This window comes from Sus scrofa, chromosome 2 (assembly GCF_000003025.6).
Source record: "Sus scrofa isolate TJ Tabasco breed Duroc chromosome 2, Sscrofa11.1, whole genome shotgun sequence".
Lineage (NCBI taxonomy): Eukaryota > Metazoa > Chordata > Mammalia > Artiodactyla > Suidae > Sus > Sus scrofa.
Genome location: NC_010444.4, coordinates 40,494,590 through 40,513,175, shown reverse-complemented (window position 1 = coordinate 40,513,175; position 18,586 = coordinate 40,494,590). Strand labels below are relative to the sequence as shown.

The window sequence follows — 18,586 nt, the reverse complement described above, 5'->3', positions numbered from 1 at the left end:
AAGAGGGGCCTTGACTTGGCTCCAAAGGAAGAGGGGACACCTGGGCTGTATCTGAAGGACCAGTAGGAGGAGGAGTAGGGACACTGCTCTGTCTGATTCAAGGGTACAGGGCAGGTGGGGGCTGCAGAGAGATGAGACTGGAGAGGAACCAGCTGACAAAAGGTCTTATAAGCTATGCTTTTTTTTTTTTTTTTTTTTTTTTGTCTTTTTGCCATTTCTTGGGCCACTCCCATGGCATATGGAGGTTCCCAGGCTAGGGGTCTAATCAGAGCTGTAGCTGCCAGCCTATGCCAGAGCCACAGCAATGTGGGATCCGAGCCACGTTTGCAATCTACACCACAGCTCACGGCAACGCTGGATCGTCAACCCACTGAGCAAGGGCAGGGATCGAACCCGCAACCTCATGGTTCCTAGTCGGATTCGTTAACCACTGGGCCACTATGGGAACTCCAAGCTATGCTTCTAAGGCCCGAACTCAACTCGAGGATTATAGGGTAACAATGACAGTGTTTAAAGTGGAGAATGACACAATTAGTGTCCTTTTTGCATCACGTTGATGACAATGGTAAAAGATGGACTGGAGGAGAGAATGTGGGAGTCAGGAGACCAATAAGGACATTACTGCAAAGATGCAAGTAAGAAGTGCCAGGGGTCAAAGGGCTGCCTGCCTGGCACAACTCCAGGGGGCACCATGTCAATGCAGTCTAAGTAAATGGCACTCCCGGAAATGTGCTCTATGCAAGGCCACTCCCCCCAAAAGTCACTGGGTAACATGGAAGCCCTCACCCTCAAAAATCATTTGGCAGTGAGGACGGAGATGGGCAGCTAGATTTGAGGGATACCCATTCATTCACTTATTCATATAGGAGCAGCTCCCCTACATGTCCTCAACGCTGCCTGCTGGGTGACTGGCCCCTCTGTACTGGAACTGTCCCTGGATCTGTCTCTCCCACTAGACTGTGAGCTCCCTGTGTGTTGAGTCTGTGTCTTATTTATGTCGAAATTCTTAGCCCCTGGTCATGGGCTCAGGAAACATGCATCAAATGAATGAGAAAGCAGGCCTCAGGGTGTCCGGGATCTGAGACGGGATTCTGGCCACACACCCCAGTTGGGTCTCTGAGGGCAGAGGGTCAATTCTTGCTGGCCACAGAAAAGAGTCTCTGTTGGGCTTGGGGGCCTGGAGGCTCAGGGCATAGTTGCAATCCAGTGGGGATGAGATGGAGTGATGGCCCTGCTCCCACACTCCCCCAGTGGCTATTCTGAGTGGTCAGCAAAGCCCAAGGTTGTGGGGTTCTCGAGCCCCTCCCTCCTGGTGGGGCTGGGTGGATGGGAGGTGGGGGGGCGGCAGGAGGAGAAAAGAGGTGAGCAGCCCTGAACACTGCATCCTGGCCTTAAATGGTGCTTTGTTTAACCGGAACTACCTAGACACTGTGTAACCATAGCAACCACAAGTCGATATTTTAAAAGTTAAAAATAAGTCATGACATCTTACATGTTGTTGGAGATGCTGATGGCAAACTGCTTTTTTAAAGCATCATTACTCCATAAACCCAGTGGAGTAGGTTTGCAGGGATTCGTTTTCAACAAGTCATTCTCCAAGCTACCCTGAGGCCTGGGACAGAACTCAGCAGGGGTGATACGCAGATGGGGGCTTGTTGAAAGTTCCCTAAAAATGACACCCCAGGGCTGAAAGAGGAATATCAGGTCACCTGGTCTAACCACCCCCAAAGGGGTAAAATCCCTATCAGACCTTCCAGGGGACTGCTCAGGCAGTCTAGCTTGAATGCCTTGACTGATGGGGAGCTTACTACCCGACAGCCAGCTCATTTCCTTGTAGGCTGGCTCTGCCCATTAAGAGGACCCACAATCCGGCCAAGGTGAACTCAAGGTAAACAAAAAGAGCCCGATTCTGGGGTCGCAGAGGCCTGGTTTGAAACTCAGTTCTGTACATCTTAGCTGTGTGATGGTGGATGAGCCACTTAACCTCTCTGAGCCTTAACTGTCTCTCTTTAAATTCTGCCCGCTCTGAAAAGACAAAGGAGGTGAAAACACTCTGAAGTCACTGTCTTGGAGCTGCTGTTCTCGTGACCCCTTCTTTCTAGGTTTCTACAGATCCTAGCACACACTCAGCCAGGGCAAGGGTCTGGAGAGAACTGTGTGAAGGAGAGGGCTGTGGGATGAAATGAAGTGCCCTCTGCCCTCTAAAGGTGGTGTTTCCCTCCACTGGGCACCCCCACCTTCTGGCCCTCCTCCTCGTGACCCTGGAGGCCAAGCTCTGGGGTTAAGGTCTTCCTCAGGGTGAGGGTGAGCCCACTCCCACCCCCGGGAACAACGAGTACTCACTGGGAAGGATGGTTTTGTACCGGTTCTTCCGCACCAGCCCAGGGATGTCATACTCTTTTGGATCCACAAAGTTCATGGGGATTTCCTGCCGGAGGAGGACACGGGGGAGTGAGTAGCAGTGGGCTGGCTTGAGTGCATGTATTCATCCAACAGATATTGACTGTTTTTTTTTTTTTTTTCTTTTTAGGGCCACATTCACAGCATATGGAGAGTCCCAGACTAGGGGTCGAATCGGAGCTGCAGCCCCTGGCCTACGTCACAGCCGCAGCCATGCAGGATCCAAACTGTGGTCTTTGACCTACACCACAGGTCGTGGCAACGCTGGATCCTTAACCCCTTGAGTGAGGCCAGGGATCGAACCCCAGTACTATGGTTACTAGTTGGGTTCGTTTCTGCTGAGCCACCATGGGAACTCCAACAGATATTAACTATGAAATGAGATCATGCACATAAAACACATCTAGAATAGTCCTGGCATGCGCCGAGTGCCTGAGAAATGTTATTATCATTGTGAGGGTCAGCCTGGAACATAGGAGACACTCAGTAACTGGCTGATGAACAGAGGAGCACAGGAGAAAAAGTGACCTGGCCAATCACTCCCTTCTTCCACACTCCCCGTGCTGCAGCCATGCTGAGTGCTTTGCTGATCCATGCTCCTATCCTGGGTTGTGCTGCTTGCTCTGTGGTAACATCCACCCCATCCTCATCTTCTCATGACCTGTCCGTTGTAAATGACACCTCTTCCGAGAAGCCTTCCCTGATTCTCCAGCCGGACTGGAGCCTCCTTCTGGGCTTCCGGGATTGTATTTGCCCCTCCTGAGCACTCTCTGTGTCAGGAGCTCCAAGTCCAAAATTCTCTGCCTGGAATGTGAGGTCTGCTCGAATCTGGCCTTATCCTATCGCCAGCTGCTCTCAAGGGATCCACCCTCCAGTCACCTTCAGCCTCCAGGTCTGAGCTCACGGACCAGTCACACCCCCTTGATCTCCCCGCCATCATTCCAGCCTTTGAGGTTTACCTCTCGTCCCACCCCGTGTCCTCTGGGCTGACTCCCCAGGGCCTGGCTTCTCTCCGCCCCCTTCCCTCTGTCCACACGCTTGGCTTTTGGATACACTACAGGTGCCTTCTGTACAGCAAGGATCATAATACTCACCTTCTTGGGTGGTTGTCAGAATACAAAGAATAAAAAGCATGTGCAGAGGCGCCCACGGAGTGGGTGTGCGGGCCGAGTTCTTTCTCTCTGGGCAAGACTGACAAGGATCTACTGAACAGGAGAGGACAAAGGGACACAAACTCTTCCCTTAAGGGGAGGTGTGGCCAGAGGAACTCAGAGAGGTGGCCGAGGCTGGGAGGTGAGGAAGGCCTCCTAGGGGCTCCAGGGTAGGGATGAGGCCAGCGAAGGCACGGCGGCTGGGAGGGCCCAGTCTGAAGTGGACAGTCCCTGGAGAGATGGGGGCATTCATCCAGAAAAGAAGGCTGGGCTCACTCAACTCAGATAAGGCAGGCTGGGCCACAGGCTGGAGAATCTGGACCAGCGAGTCAGAGGGTGATAGAAGGCTTCCCGGAGCAGCTACTCAGAGATTAGAGCCATCCTGTCCACGTAGGGAGCAGGGTGGCCTGGGGCCGGGGGGACCTGTGAGGGGGGCACCCAGTTCCCCATCTCTCTGGCCTCTCCAAGGAGGGACTCTCCCAAATGCTCCTGGCCTCTTGCCCATCCTGCCCATGGAGGTGGACGAGTTACCTGCTGAGTGTGTTTAATTGAGGAACTGGGCTTTCGGGCCCCAGCCCTTTCCTTCCCCCTCCTCTCCTGGCCCTCCTGCCAAGAATTACAGGGCTTCCCCTATGGGGTGAGGCCAGTGATGTGCCAGCGTCATCCCAGGTGGGTGGGTGGAAAGTCTGTTCATCCTGGTGGCTGCTATCAGGAGGCTCACTACTGCTACATACCTCATCCTTATGTTAAACTTCTCCTTCATCAGCAAAAATAAAGGAGGGGGTTCTGTGATCTTCTGTGTCCCAGATCTTTTTTTTTTTTTTAAGGGCCGCACCTGCGGGATATGGAGGCTCCCAGGCTAGGAGTTGAATCGGAGCTACAGCTGCCAGCCTATGCCATAGCCACAGCAATGTGGGATTTGAGCTGCATCTGCAACCTACACCACAGCTCACGGCAATGCTGGATCCTTAACCCACTAAGCAAGGCCAGGGATCGACACACAACTTCATGGTTCCTAGTTGGATTCGTTTCTGCTGCACCATGAAGGGAACTCCATGTCTCAGCTCTTAACTGGCTAAATGCTCAGGCCGGTAAAACAGGGGTATCCATTTATTGGGCCCTCAAAGTCTGACAGGAGGCAGCTGGATGCTGCTGCAGAATTTAAGGGAGGTGACCAGGACCACCCTAAGCTGGAGCCCCAGAACCAGAGAGATTTCAGAGGATGGGCAATGTTTGGTGATGTCAGGCAGAGGGTGGGTAGGAAAATGGGAGAGTCAGACAAGGAGGCTGTGTAAGGCTTTCAGAGCACAGTCCTAGGAGATCAAGACTTGGGAATGCCTCAAACACCCATCACTCGATGGGCCCTTGGTACACATTCTGCATCTCTTGAATCCTTGCATCACCCCTGTTATTTATTTATTTTTGTCTTTTTGCCATTTCTTGAGCCGCTCCCGTGGCATATGGAGGTTCCCAGGCTAGGGGTCGAATTGGAGCTGTAGCTGCTGGTCTACACCACAGACACAGCAATGCGGGATCTGAGCCGCATCTGCGACCTACACCACAGCTCACGGCAATGCCGGATCCTTAACCCACTGAGCAAGGCCAGGGATTGAACCCGCAGCCTCATGGTTCCTAGTTGGATTCATTAACCATTGAGCCATGATGGGAACTCCACCCCTGTTATTTTTATGCCCATTTTCCAGATAAGAAACTGAGGCCCAGAGGGGAAGCCGCTTGCCCAAGCCAGTGGGAGAGCTGAGAACAAAATGACATTCCTCTATCAGGTACTGAGTTCGGGGTACTCTGCTCCAAAGCCTTGCTGGGTGGGTGGGGGAATTAACAAGCAGAAAGGGCTGCCCCTGCAGGGTAGCTGGCTCAGGGTGACTCACAAAGAATTCTGCCTGCAGCAGGAAGGGGTCCAGGGCCTTCTCGTGAAGCTCCTCAGCCTGGAGGACACGGGAAGCGCTGAGCAGGTACTCACGGGCTGACTCCTCTCGCGGGGACATGAGATAGCCGAAGCCCTCCTCGTTGCAGCCCGGCGTGCACATGTCCAGGGTCAGGGAGACGTTGGAGCCCCTCCTGGAAGACCGGGAAGGGGGGGTGAGTATCGGGGAAGGGAGGGCCACTGTCTTGGGGACCTTGGAGCAAGAAGATGAGGGCGAGATGGGGGTAGGAACCGAGTGAGCTCCCGGGAGAGGAGTGGGTGTGACATTACCCCTGACGCAGGGAGCAGGAGGCTCAGCCCGGAGGATTAGGTCTGTCTCCCATCACCTGTCGCCTGCAGCAGACTAGCGAGCTGGGGCCCTGATTTCAAAGGTTCTGTGCAAGGCCATCCCAGCACCCCTCTTCCCCATACTCTCCCCTGTCACTGCTGGAGGCAGTTCCCAGCCTTGTGGTCCAAGAGGCTCACAGAGTGAGGGGTGCCTGGCCAGAGCAGAGAAGCAGGGCACGACCCCCTGTATCCCAGCCATGGGATTGGCAGTCTGCAAGAACGACTCATCGAGGGGAGGCCAGGATCCCTGGCTGCCTGGGAAAGGGGGGTCGCAGGAGTAGCCCAGCAGCAGCAGCAGCAGCAGCAAGGATGAGCAAACTGAATCAACACTATTGTGCTCAAAGTCTGAGGGCACAGAACAGGAAGGCCCTCATAACACTGAAAGGGACACTGGGTCCCAGAGGGGACAAGAACTGTTCAAGCTGGCACAGTAAGGGGGTGGCAGAGCATAAAGAAAAAGCTAGGTTTTCTGACTCTTGTCCAGTGCTCTTTCCATAGCATCATGTGGGCAACTCAATCCTGCTGTGATCTGGCTTACCCAGCCAGGCTCCGAAAAGAAGTTTTTCTTTTTTTTTTTTGGTTTGTTTTTAATTTTTTGTTTTGTCTTTTTTTTTTTTTTCCCATTTCTAGAGCCGCACCCCTGGCATATAGAGGTTCCCAGGCTAGGGGTTGAATCAGAGTTGTGGCCACCGGCCTACACCACAGCCAGAGCAACGCGGGATCTGAGCCACGTCTGCGACTTACACCATAGCTCATGGCAATGCCAGATCCTTAACCCACTGAGCAAGGCCAGGGAACGAACCTGCAATCTCATGGTTCCTATTCGGATTCGTTAACCACTGCGCCACGACGGGAACTCCAAGTTTGTTTTTAATTTTTGTTCTTGCTTTTTAGGACTGCCCCTGCAGCATATGGACGTTCCCAGGCTAGGGGTCTAATTGGAGCTGTAGGTGCCAGCCACAGCAGGATCTGAGCCATGTCTGTGACCTACACCACAGCTCATGGCAATGCCGATCCTTACCCCACTGAGTGAGGCCAGGGATCGAACCTGCGTCCTCATAGATGCTAGTCAGATTCGTTTCTACTGAGCCACAAAGGGAACTCCTGAAAGGAGGGTGTTGACACCTCCCAACACGTGCTCTGTGGAATACTATGAGACAGTATAAAATTAGGGTTCTGGGGTCAGACGATCTTGAGGAATGCCATACACTACTCCTGTTGATCGATAATGACCACAAGCATGTTAAAGGCCCTGACAAGTCCTACAGCAAAGAAACCTTACTCAGACCACAAGCGTGTATGTGTGAGTGTGCACGAGCATACACTTGTGTATGACTACGTGTTCCTACGCTGGAATAATATTTTTTAGCATTCACCTTGGGGCATTCTGCTCTACATGAATCAGAGCTGAAGAACATGTGTCCATACTGGCGGGGCTATGAGGTCAGCCCTGCTGTGGGCACTGGGAATCAGAGTCAAGCGTCTGCCCTTCTGATCAGGAGCTGAGAGCTCCAGGGCCCACAGAGCCCACCCCTCCTCCACCCCTCCCACCTCTCCTGCAGACCCATGGACTTGACGGTCAGTGAGGCGGGGTCGGCCTCAGGTTTGATGTCCATCACACAGTCAAACACAGGCGTCTCAGGGACGGGATCCAGGTCCAGGAAGTCATCTTCAACCTTCTCCTCCATCCACTCCGAGTAGGTGAAGGAGGGCTGACGGCTCACAGACTGGCGCCTGTCTTCGGGGGGCAGTGGGGCGGGTGGCTCTGGTGGAGCCCTCAGGAGGTACCACACCTAGTTGGGGGCATATGGCATCATGGACCTAGGACCCTGCTGGCTTCTGCCCTGGGGGAAGGGGTATCCATGGGATTGAGTCTCCCACCCCTCTATGTGTTTGGAGCAGACCTGCTCTCCTGGGAGGTGTCTGCACGGCACAGCCCCTCACCAAGATGGGAGGTTCCATCCCTACCATGTCCTCCCAGCCCCTCTCCCTCCCCAACCCTCAGGTTCTTGTGGATTGAAACCTTCTTGGTGGGGTGGCGGGTTCCTCCTCTGGTCTTCTCCCTGCCTCAGCCCCTTTCCCCAGTCGATAACACTGCAAACCAGGTTTGAGAAAAAAGGCGCCCCTCCCCCCAGGCTGGGGACACTGGTGGAAGGAGACAGGAACCCCATCCTCCGCCCTACCCTGAATGTCCAGTCTGTCCATCAAATGGGAGCAGGTGGGGATTGGGTCTCAGGGTCATGGCGGCATGGGGAGCACCAAGGTCAGGTTAGGAGGGGCCTTACCAGGGTGGTGAGGAGGACCACAGACAGAGAGGCCAGCAGCAGACAGGGGATGCCCCAGGTCCCAACGCCCAGCCAGGCCTGGGGAACATCAGACAAACAGGTCAAGGTGATGGGGGTGGGGGAGGCAGGCAGAGCACTCATCTGTTTCAACAGGGTCAAAATCAAGGCTCTGAAAACTTTGGAGCCCGTCTGAGTGGGGGACAGGGGGAAGTACTTCAGGGGCCACTAAGTATCTTCCAAATGCAAAGAAGCCCCACACAGGGCCCCAGCTTACTCACCGAGGGTCCCAGCTGCTCCAGGAGCGAGAGCACAGAGGAGATGAGGTCGGTGGCATTCTGCGACCAGAAGGGGCCATAGCCGCTGAGCCAAAGCATCCCGCAGGCAAGCTGGGGCAGCCGGGGCAGGGGGTGGACAGCACACTGAGTACAGAGCCATGGCTCCTTGACCCCATACCACCCCCCACCATGAGCTCACCTTCAGCCTCTACCCAGCCCCCCAGAGTTCAGACTGCATAGCTGAGGGAAGGGCCCAGGGCTCTCCCTGGAGAAGAGCTGACTCAAGGGAGCCAAGAGTAAGCCCTTCCCAGAGGGAACCCCACCCCCAAACCCGCCAGGTACCTACAGAAAAAGGAGCATCCCCCCAGAGATGCCTCCATAGACAGGAAGTCCCCAGAAGGACCCTCTCTGGGACAGGGGGTTGGGGGCTGGGCCTGTGTTCCTGTTTCAGAGCATAGGGTGTGAGAGGCTTAGCTATTGGGGCTGTGGCTCAGAACCCCAGGCTTCTCCTCACACCAGCCCCAGGGACACCCAGAAGGTCCCTGGTCCCCCGTGTCCTCGAGCGGCCATCTTGGGGGAGGACGTGGAGGCCTCTTCCTCCAGCCGCCCGCTCTCTGGGCCCTGCGAGGCCTGTGATGTCCTTACCAGGAACTGGGAGGCAGCCAACAGGCACAGGCTGCTCCTGACAGTGAGGGAGGGGCTCCCAGGGCCCCGAGGTGGCGGCTTCTGAGCTGGCTCTGAGGGCGGTGCAGGAGGTGGGGGCGGTGGCATCTCTCTCGGAGAGGCTGCGGGCCCCTCGGCCTGGTCCAGCGCCTCCATCCCTACCGGCGGGGGGAGACCTGCGGAAGGAAGGCCGACACGCGGCGATGACCGGGCCCTGCCGACCTGGCGGGCCGCTCCTTCTGGGGTTGCTGCGGCTTCCACTCCACCGGGATCAGTCAGCGTGGCTCCACTTCCAGCAGTCACCCTCGATTAGCAAAGCAATATTCACCTACCTTCGTCAGAAAGAGCTAAGTGTGGGTGGACAAATTATTTCTCTTTTATTTCTCCAGTAACAGAGTTAAAATGGCAGGAGGTTTTTTTTTTTTTTTTTTCAGGGAGTTAACATCGTGGTGTTTACGCAGCTTCATTCTTTCCCATTTCTTAAGGAAACAAAAAATAACCACCTCAAACTCAATTAAAAGAGAGAGGGAGGAAAAAAGAAGAAGAAAAAAAAAAAAAAGGCGCAGCATAACCAGGCCGTGACCCTCAACAGCCCACCCACATCTGTCCTCTGGGTTTCTGTCTTCTGTGTTCCATGCCCTGACTGGGCAGTGGACAATGTCACAGCCACAGCCCCTCCCCCACCTCCAGACCCCCACGGTGAATGGGGGGGGCAGTCAGGAGGGCAAGGAGGAAATTCTTGGTGTAGAAGAATTGGTATTAAATGCCTGGAACATGGTTCTGGGTCTGTCCCTAGTTGTGTGACCTTGGGAGAGCCACCCCCTCTCTGGATCACAACTTCCACACCTCAGAAAGGGGAGTTGGGCTCACATGGATTCCTAGCTGTGCCTTACAGAGCCCGAGGTGCTTCTCAGGTGCACGAGCTATGATCCTAGGCCTGTGCCTCAACCGGGGAAGTGTTTGATATCATTCCATCTACTGGATCTCCTCAAAGATGATTCGACACAAGGTTCCACTGCTAAACAAGTCTGAACACCACTGGCCAAGCTCTGAGGTCCCAGTGGAGTGCGAGGATTTCAGCTGCTGAGTCCCAGATGTTGGAGTTCCCCATCCAAACCCACATAGTTCAGTCTGCTGCCAAGAAGAGACGGCCCAGCAAAACGGACACATACAGCTTGGCAGTGGGGGTGCGATGGTCCCCATGTCACTGTGCATATGGAAAAACAGACTCCTTTTATGGTTGGCAGACAATGCCTATGGCCAAGACCACAAGAAACCAACAGAGTTGTTTGTCTTCCGGGACAAATATTTACTGAGCACCTCCCATCACCTGAATCAACAGTGCGGTGCTGAAAGCTGGCTCCTGGAGATACCTGTCTTTCTTTCTTTTTCTTTTTAGGGCCAAACCTGTGGCAAATGGATGTTCCCAGGCTAGGGGGCGAAACAGAGCTGCAGCTGCTGGGCTACACCACAGCCACAGCAACCCTGGATCCGAGCCGAGTTTGTGACCTACACCTCAGCTCAGGGCAACACCGGATCCTTAACCCACTGAGCGAGCCCCAGGGATTGAACCTGCAACCTCATGGTTACTAGTCGGATTCTTTCTGCTACATCACAACGGGAACTCCGAGATAGCTATACTTCTATCCCAGGCTCCTCCTTCCAAACCTTGACCCTGGGTGGCTCCCCACCTGCTGTGTTCCTGCCATACTCCTTGGCAGCATCTTGGGTGGGCCCCTGCCCTGTGTTGCGCACATCCTGTCCGCTCCACCAGGAACATCTCTCCAACATCCTGGCTCCTGAAGTAGGCTCTCCCCTCTCACACACACACTCAGCAACCCATCCCTCCTTCACACGACCACCAGCAGCAAGACACCTGGAGTGTGCACAGCCCTGCTTCGAGTGCTTCACACACGGTAATCTATCCTTTCTTCGTGGTACCCCTACGAAGCTGGCACTACATTATCCTCATTTTACAGAAGAGGAAGATGGGGTGCAGGGAGGTTACGAGACCTGCCCAAGGTCATCTAGATAATAAGTGGTTGAGGTGGGTTTGAACCGAGGCACTTTTTCAGGCTCTGAGCTGTTACACCCACAAGAGTTTGTAAAAATCGTTTGCTGAATATCCTTTCCCCCAGTCCTCTCCAAGTTCCAGGAGGGCAGAGGCAGTATCAGTTTTGTTCATCGTGACTGTCTATAGCATCAAGCACCGGTCCTGGCATGGAAGTCTACAACAAATATCCTAAATGATTGAGGGACGATGGGTGATAAATGATGATGATCATACATTCTCTGAAAAGCTGTGATAAAGACTGTAGCTACTACAGATGAAACATCCAGCATGACACCTGGCATCGAGTAAGTGCTCAAAAAAGGTCACACTATAATAACACATAATTCCTGCTTTCGAAAGGCTCAAGGCGGCTGAAAACAGATCAGTGGACACATGTTTATAAGGCCGTATATTAAGTGAAAAATCTAAGTGTTGGTGGATTTTGCCCAGGGAGGCTAGAGTTACTAACCACATGAGCAGACAGTTTAGACACTGGTCATCAAGGTGAGAAAGGAAAAGCCACTGCTAAGAGATGAATCACAGAGTTCCCATTGTGGCTCAGTGGAAACGAATCTGAGTAGTAGCCATGAGGACACAGGTTCGATCCCTGGCTTCACTCAGTAGGTAATGATCTGGTGTTGTCGTGAGCTATGCTGTAGGTTGTAGATGAGGCTCGGAGCTCGTGCTGCTGTGGCTGTGGCTGTGGCAGCAGCTGCAGCTCAGGTTCAACCCCTAGCCTGGGAACCTCCATATGCCGAGGGTGGGGGCCCTGGAAAGACCAGAAAAAAAAAAAAAAAGAGAGATGGATGATATAGGAAGCCCAGAGTTTCCACTATTGGTAAGCAAAGGGTTGATTACTCAAGTGGCAAGTTCTCCACCCACACCTTCAGAAAACGCAGTCAATGTGTGATGGCAGATGTGGATGGGTGGGAGGGGAACAGCTCAGGGGAGACCTGGCTTGGCTTGTAAGACACACTCTGTGGACTTAGGGCAATTCCTTCTCCTCCCTGGATCTCAGTCTCCTCATCTGTGAGAATAGAAAGAACACAGTGCCCCTCAGACATTTCTGCCATCCTCAGAGAACAGGGGACATGGATCTTTGAGGGAAACCAGCAAATCACATGATCTTGGACTTTACTGCTTTGTTTTAAAATTCATGGGTGCTCTTTATTCTATTCTGTGGTATATCTGTGCTTGTTTTGATCTTAATGTGTTTTTTCCCCTCCCAAAGCTTTGAATCAAATTCATGCTTCAGGAAAATGTTCTACATTTATCCTGTGGCTCTGCCCTCAGGGGTACATGCACCCCAGTCTGAGAAGCCTGGAACTTGCCTGCAATAAAACATCATCATGCTGCCGTTAGAAATGACTGTGTAGATGAATATTTAATAACAGGGACAGAAATTTCGATGGTGTGAAATGGGAAAGACAAGGTTACAAAACAATCTGATCTCCTTGGCCCTTGAAATGAGGAAGGTATAAATGCGCAGATAAAAAGTGGAGAATCCCTGATGGATGGTGAGAGCTTAACCTGAGCGGTGCTTGGAGAGCTGGGCATGTACTAAGTGCTCAGTGAAGGTCATGCACGGTAAATGGGATTTTTTTTTTTTTTTTGTGGTCTTTTTGCCTTTTCTAGGGCCGCTCCAGTGACATATGCAGGTTCCCAGACTAGGGGTCTAATCGGAGCTGTAGCTGCTGGCCTATGCCACAGCCACAGAAACACCAGATCCGAGCCGTCTGCGACCTACACCACAGCCCATGGCAACGCTGGATCCTTAACCTACTGAGCAAGGCCAGTGATTGAACCCGAAACCTCATGGTTCCTAGTTGGATTCCTTAATCATTTTGAGCCACGATGGGAACCCCCATGAATGGTAAATGGGAAGAAGAGAAGCCGGGTAGCAACATTTGTCCTCTGGGGGAGGGTGAGAGTAGAGAGATTTTTTTCATTGTTTATGTATTCTAGACTCTCACCAATGAGTAAATAGCCACATACACATGCAGATAAATATTTACACATACATCCACATATGTACCCATCATGCATATACTCATATATTTATACTGGGAAAAAATATATTTAAAAAGAGGTCACTGTTCTGAAGATGTTCAGATAGGATGAGGCCCGGTTAATATTCCCGGGTTCAGGGCTCTGATGCCCACCCATCACACCTAAATGCATGTGGAGGGACTTAAGAAACTGAGAGCCAGTGCCAGGATCTGTGAAACCCACCCAGCAGGCAAGCAGCCAATCAGAAGACAGGCCCCCCTGAGGATGCTCACATATCACTTTTGCATATGAAAGATGGTAGGTTAACTGCCTGGCACCTTATGGGGGTGGAAGAAAAACTGCAGGCTGGCGGGGGCCCTGTAAGCACCTCTCAGAGACAAAGGTGGAGGCTGTTTTTTTGCTATTAACCCACAGGATACCTGGCGGCCCTGAAAGCCAGATGAATTCAACTGATGGGTATTCACTGAGCACCTCGTAGATGCCTACCTTTCAGAGCAGTTTATTTAAAAGCTTTTCTGGGCAGAAATCTAAAAAAACTCATTTATTAATGGACTTTTTTTTGGGGGGGGGGAACGCACCCTGGGCAAGCAGAAGTTCCCAGGCCAGGGACTGAACTTGCACAACAACAGTGACCTGAGGCACAGAAGTGACGACTCTGGATCCTTAACCATTAGGTTACCAGGGAACTCTGCAATCTAACATTTTTTTTTTTACTCTGGAAGATACATCTTCAGACACACACTATCTGCTGCCATAATTCTGGAAGGGATTCACAGACGTCAGGTTAAGAATCCATGATCTTAGGGGTGGGGAGCAGAGGTCTGTGATAAGGTGGTGGAAGTGGGGAGGTGGCGAACTGGGTTGACTTGAGTCCCTGCTCATGCATGTGTGAGTCTGACACACATTTATCGAGCACCAATTATATACTTTGCCAAGCACTAGGCGAGGCTCTGTGGATATAGCAGTGGACAGCACGGTGCCCACCCACTAGACCACAGAGGTCCTGAGCCCTTTTGTCCTCTGGCCTCTGGGTCCCACTCCTAGAGATCACACCAGCCCTTCTCCTCACCCTGCCCACCCTTGCACCCTGTCTTGCTCTGGAATGAGAACGCCACCCCCTTGGCAGGCTCTGTGGAGCCCCCAAGCTCTCATGTACACGCAGTGCCTTCTGCTCTCTCCACAGCCCCCATGAGGTAGACGTTAGCATCATCAGCCCCGTTTTGCCCGGGAAAGGCGGCTGCTTGTGTCAAGGGCTGGCTTTTCAACAGTTCACAGCGAGGTAGCTGCTTGCCACGCACGAAGCCCTGACTCAGAGGCAGCTTGCGGATGGTGACAGAACATTGGGCTCCTCGCAGGCTGCCTCCTGTACAGGGTGAAGGGGATTTTCCAGGCATGGAAATCAGGCTGAGCCAGGTTAAGTGGCTTGCCCAAGTACGTGCAGAGCTGAGATGCAAACCCAGGCCTTCCCGGCACCAAGTGATCTTTCTGCTTTGCCACAATGCTTCTCAGGAAAGGGTTGCTGCAGTGAAGGAGGGTGATGAGGAGAGTTGGGAGGAGGGAGTTCCTGTGTCCGGGGGCGCCTTGAACCCTCACCTGCTGCACAGGGGTGGCAGTGCAGCTTTTGTGCCTGATCCTGGCTGATGGCTCCTCAAAGGCTGTATGGGATGGAAGGAAGGAGCTCCCGAAGGCAGGAGCTTTGCAGCCCAGCCAGAGCTCTGGGGCCTGGGCAAGGCACGCGGGCACACCACCTAAGCGTTTACCTGGGGCATGTAAAAACACCATGACCCCTCTCCTGCCACCTAGCACCCAACTCCACCATTAAACAGCAGCCACGTTGTGCCCCAGGGCTGGTGCCACCGCAGATGAGAACCCATGGCTGCTCCTGTCAGTGACTCATCCTTGGAGCTGCCAGCTGCCAGCCACCGGAACTGGAGCCCAAGCCTGGCTCAGCCTGTTCCTGTTTTCATGACGAGGGAGCTTCTGTGCCATTCAGCTTTTCTTCCCTTTACTAACGTGGTCAGAAGGGACCTCCCCACCAGGCCTACCTAGTCACTGGGCCCTGACAGAGAGAATATCACCCTCAGCCCTGCCTGGGCTTCTATACCACAGACAGGCAGAGCCTGACAGGCCCTGAGGGGCATCTGGGGGGTCTGCTAGTTTCTCAGATGGGAAGCTGAGGCCAACAGGGAAAGTGGCTTGTTGTGGATTGACTGCCAGCCACAGGCGAGCCAGGACCACTGCTAGTTAACACTTACTGAGCACTCACCATGTGCAGGTGCCATTCTTTTTTTTCTTTTTAGAGCTACACCAGTGGCCCATGGATGTTCCTGGGCTAGGGATCAAATTGGAGCTACAGGTGCTGGCCTACACCACAGCCACACCCACTCCAGATCCGAGCCATGTCTGCGCCCTATGCCACAGCTTACGGCAACATCGGATCTTCAATCCACTGAGGCCAGGGATTCGATTGAGTCCTCATGGCTACTAGTTGGGTTCATAATCCACTGGGCCACAACAGGGACACCTTGCAGGTGCTATTCTAAGTGCCTCACATATAGCAGCACATTTAATCCTCACGACAATCCTAGAAGGTGCGGCTTTTACTCCCATTTTACAGATGAGGAAACTGAGGCACATGGACGTTAAGTCACTTGGCCAAGGTTGGCTAGTAAATGGGCAGAAGCTAGGACTAGAAGCCAGGCACTCTGTGGCAGGGCCCATACCATTAACCAACACACCAGAGGAGACCAGCTCAGGTGATCTGCTCTCCACACCGTATCCTCTTTAAGAAATCTCCAAGACTCCTGCTCCTCCATATTTTTACAAGTATGGCCTCATCTCCGTGGGAGATGGTGCTGGGCTCCACAGGGAGAGGAGAGAGAGAAGGAGAGAGACAGAGAAGGTGAGAGTGAGGGAGAGAGAAGACAGAGTGAGAGGCGCAGAGGGTGCTCAGGAGATGTGGAATGCTGAACTGAAGCCATCGCCTTGACCTTCAGCAGATGGGTCAGTGAGACCGGAGGGTACTGGCATCTCAGCCCTGGGGAAGAGTCCAAAAGTCATCCGAATGGGACTTTTCATTTGTGTGTTGTTTAAAGTCCATGTTCTGGAAGTCCATTGTGGCTCAGTGGTTAACCAATCTGACTAGCATCCATGAGGATGCGGGTTGATCCCTGGGCTTGCTCGGTGGGTTAAGGATCCGGCGTTGCTGTGAGCTGTGGTGTAGGTCACAGACGCGGCTCAGATCCCACATTGCTGTGGCTGTGGTGTAGGGTGGCAGCTACAGTTCCGATTGGACCCCTAACCTGGGAACCTCCATATGCTGCAGGTGCAGCCCAAAATGCCAAAAAAAAAAAAAAAAAAAAAGTAAAAGCAAAAGTAAAATAAAGTCGATGTTCTGGGGATTCGTCTCAAGGGAGGTGAGAAGTTGTACCACAAAGAAGGGGTTGGGCAGCTGCACTGTTCTCCCTCCTGTCTGAGGGAGAACTCTCCAGAAGTCTCCTCAATGACTTGCTTCAAGCTGGAGATTTCTTGGTTCTCGGACCAACACAAAGTGTAAGCCTGTGGGTCTGAGGTCTGGGCTAAGCAGGCACTGCCTCCTGCCAGTCACAGGACTGTATTTCATCCTTTTTCTTAGCAAGCTTGTCAAGGCTTGGTTCCAGCACCCCAGTGACTGTTTTATAAATACCCACTTCTTTGGTCTTTACAACTGTATGAGGTAGAGGGCTGTCCTTCTTTTACAGATAGGATAACAGAGGCCTGGGAGGCTAAGGGACCACCCAAGGCCATCGTGGCTTGTGGACAGAAGAGCCAGGACTCAGAGCCCAGCAGTGTGGCTGTAGCACCTGTCCTATGAACCAGACTTCATGCTGCCGTCCCAAGCTGGGCCTCTGCTGCTTCCTCCTCCTCCTCCTCCCTGTTGGGGGAAGTCAGCCTGAGAAGGAGCTGCAGCCCGTTCTAGGACAGAGGGGGCAAGCCTCCTCCCCTTGGCACAGTCTGCCACACTGAGGCTCGGGGTGGGGGTAGAGATGGGGGAGGGGCAGAGAAAAGCAGGATAGGAACCAAGGGTGACGCTTTGCCTAGAGACGGGGAGGCTGGTGGGGCTGGAGAGTTGTGCTAGGGAAGGGGGCCATTAAGAGGTGAAAATGGGGAGTTCCCGACGTGGTGCAGTGGAAACAAATATGACTTGTATCCATGAGGATGCGGGTTCGATCCCTGGCCTTGCTCAGTGGGTTAAGATCCGGTGTTGCTGTGAGGTGTGGAGTAGGTCGCTGACTCGGCTTGGATCCCATGTTGCTGTGGCTGTGGTGTAGGCCAGCAGCTACAGCTCCTATTCGACTCCTAGCCTGGGAAATTCCATATGCTGTGGGTGCGGCCCTAAAAAGCAATAATGATGATGATGGAGTTCCCGTCATGGCTCAGTGGTTAATGAATCCGACTAGGAACCATGAGGTTGCGGGTTCGATCCCTGGCCTTGCTCAGCGGGTTAAGGATCCAGCATTGCCCTGAGCTGTGGTGTATGTTGCAGACGTGGCTTGGATCCCGAGTTGCTGTGGCTCTGGTGTAGGTGGGTGGCTACATCTCCTATTGGACCCCTAGCATGGGAACCTCTGTATGCCTCGGGAGCGGCCCTAGAAAAGGCAAAAAGACAAAAAAAAAAAAAAAAAAAAAAAAAAAAAAGATGGTGATGATGATAATAATAATGCTGTTGGAAAGATGGCACTGATGGATTTGCTTGCCACAGGGTTGGCCACAAACTTTCACAACTTATGAAAAATGCATTTAAGTGAAAAGCAATAAGGAAGCACACCTGTAAAAAGACATATCTCCAGGACCTGGCCTTATCCAGTCCAGACCACAGCTCTTGCTGTCCCCATAAGTGGCTTTGTTTCTGGAGAGGAAGCTCCTTGTGGAGGCTCCTAGCGAAAGCTCTGGAGTCACTCAGACTTAGATATGAAGGCCGACTTAGCCATTTACTACTGTGTGACCTTGGGGAAGTGACTCCATCTCTCCTCTGGACAACAGATTCCTGAGACTTGCTGGTTAGAGTCTGAGGATACCAATAGGTAAAAAATGCCGAGTGCTTAGCTTGGTGCCTGGCACACGGAGAGTGCTCAGTAAGCAGCAGCCTGTTTAGAGAGGAGGGGGAAGGCAGGCCTGAGGGACAGGCAGGAGGACCTCCCTGGCATCTGCCAGGTGAGCCCCCCAGGAGGAGAGTGGGTGCCCCGCCCCCATGTGGGCAGGGGCTTTGAGGCTGCTGGCTGGTACCTGGGGTCAGTGCATGGAGTGGGCATGGGCTGGGGGTGGCGGAAGCGGGGCAGCTTTGTCTCTGTCAGTTAATTAAATCTGAAATGCTCACAAGCTTTCAAAACAAAAGGCAACTCAAGTACTCTTTGGATGGGATATAATAAAATGGTTCTATCTGAAATTGCAAACAGCTTTGTGGCTGCAAACAAAGCTCAGTTCTTTGTGCCTCTGTA

General features: G+C 53.0%; 1 protein-coding gene across 6 annotated transcripts in view; it reads right to left on the bottom strand.

Annotated features, from left to right (window-relative positions):
- Positions 1–18,586, bottom strand: part of PTPN5 (protein tyrosine phosphatase, non-receptor type 5) — a 62,606-nt gene that overhangs the window by 8,295 nt on the left and 35,725 nt on the right. For 5 of the 6 annotated variants that reach the window (XM_021083256.1, XM_021083257.1, XM_013994491.2 and 2 more), the window contains 6 exons: positions 9,029–9,222; positions 8,387–8,494; positions 8,109–8,186; positions 7,375–7,616; positions 5,441–5,630; positions 2,344–2,428 (listed from right to left, as the gene is read on the bottom strand). In XM_021083256.1, the coding sequence (XP_020938915.1) occupies positions 2,344–2,428; positions 5,441–5,630; positions 7,375–7,616; positions 8,109–8,186; positions 8,387–8,494; positions 9,029–9,222 (897 nt within the window). The other variant, XM_021083258.1, reaches the window with a different exon arrangement.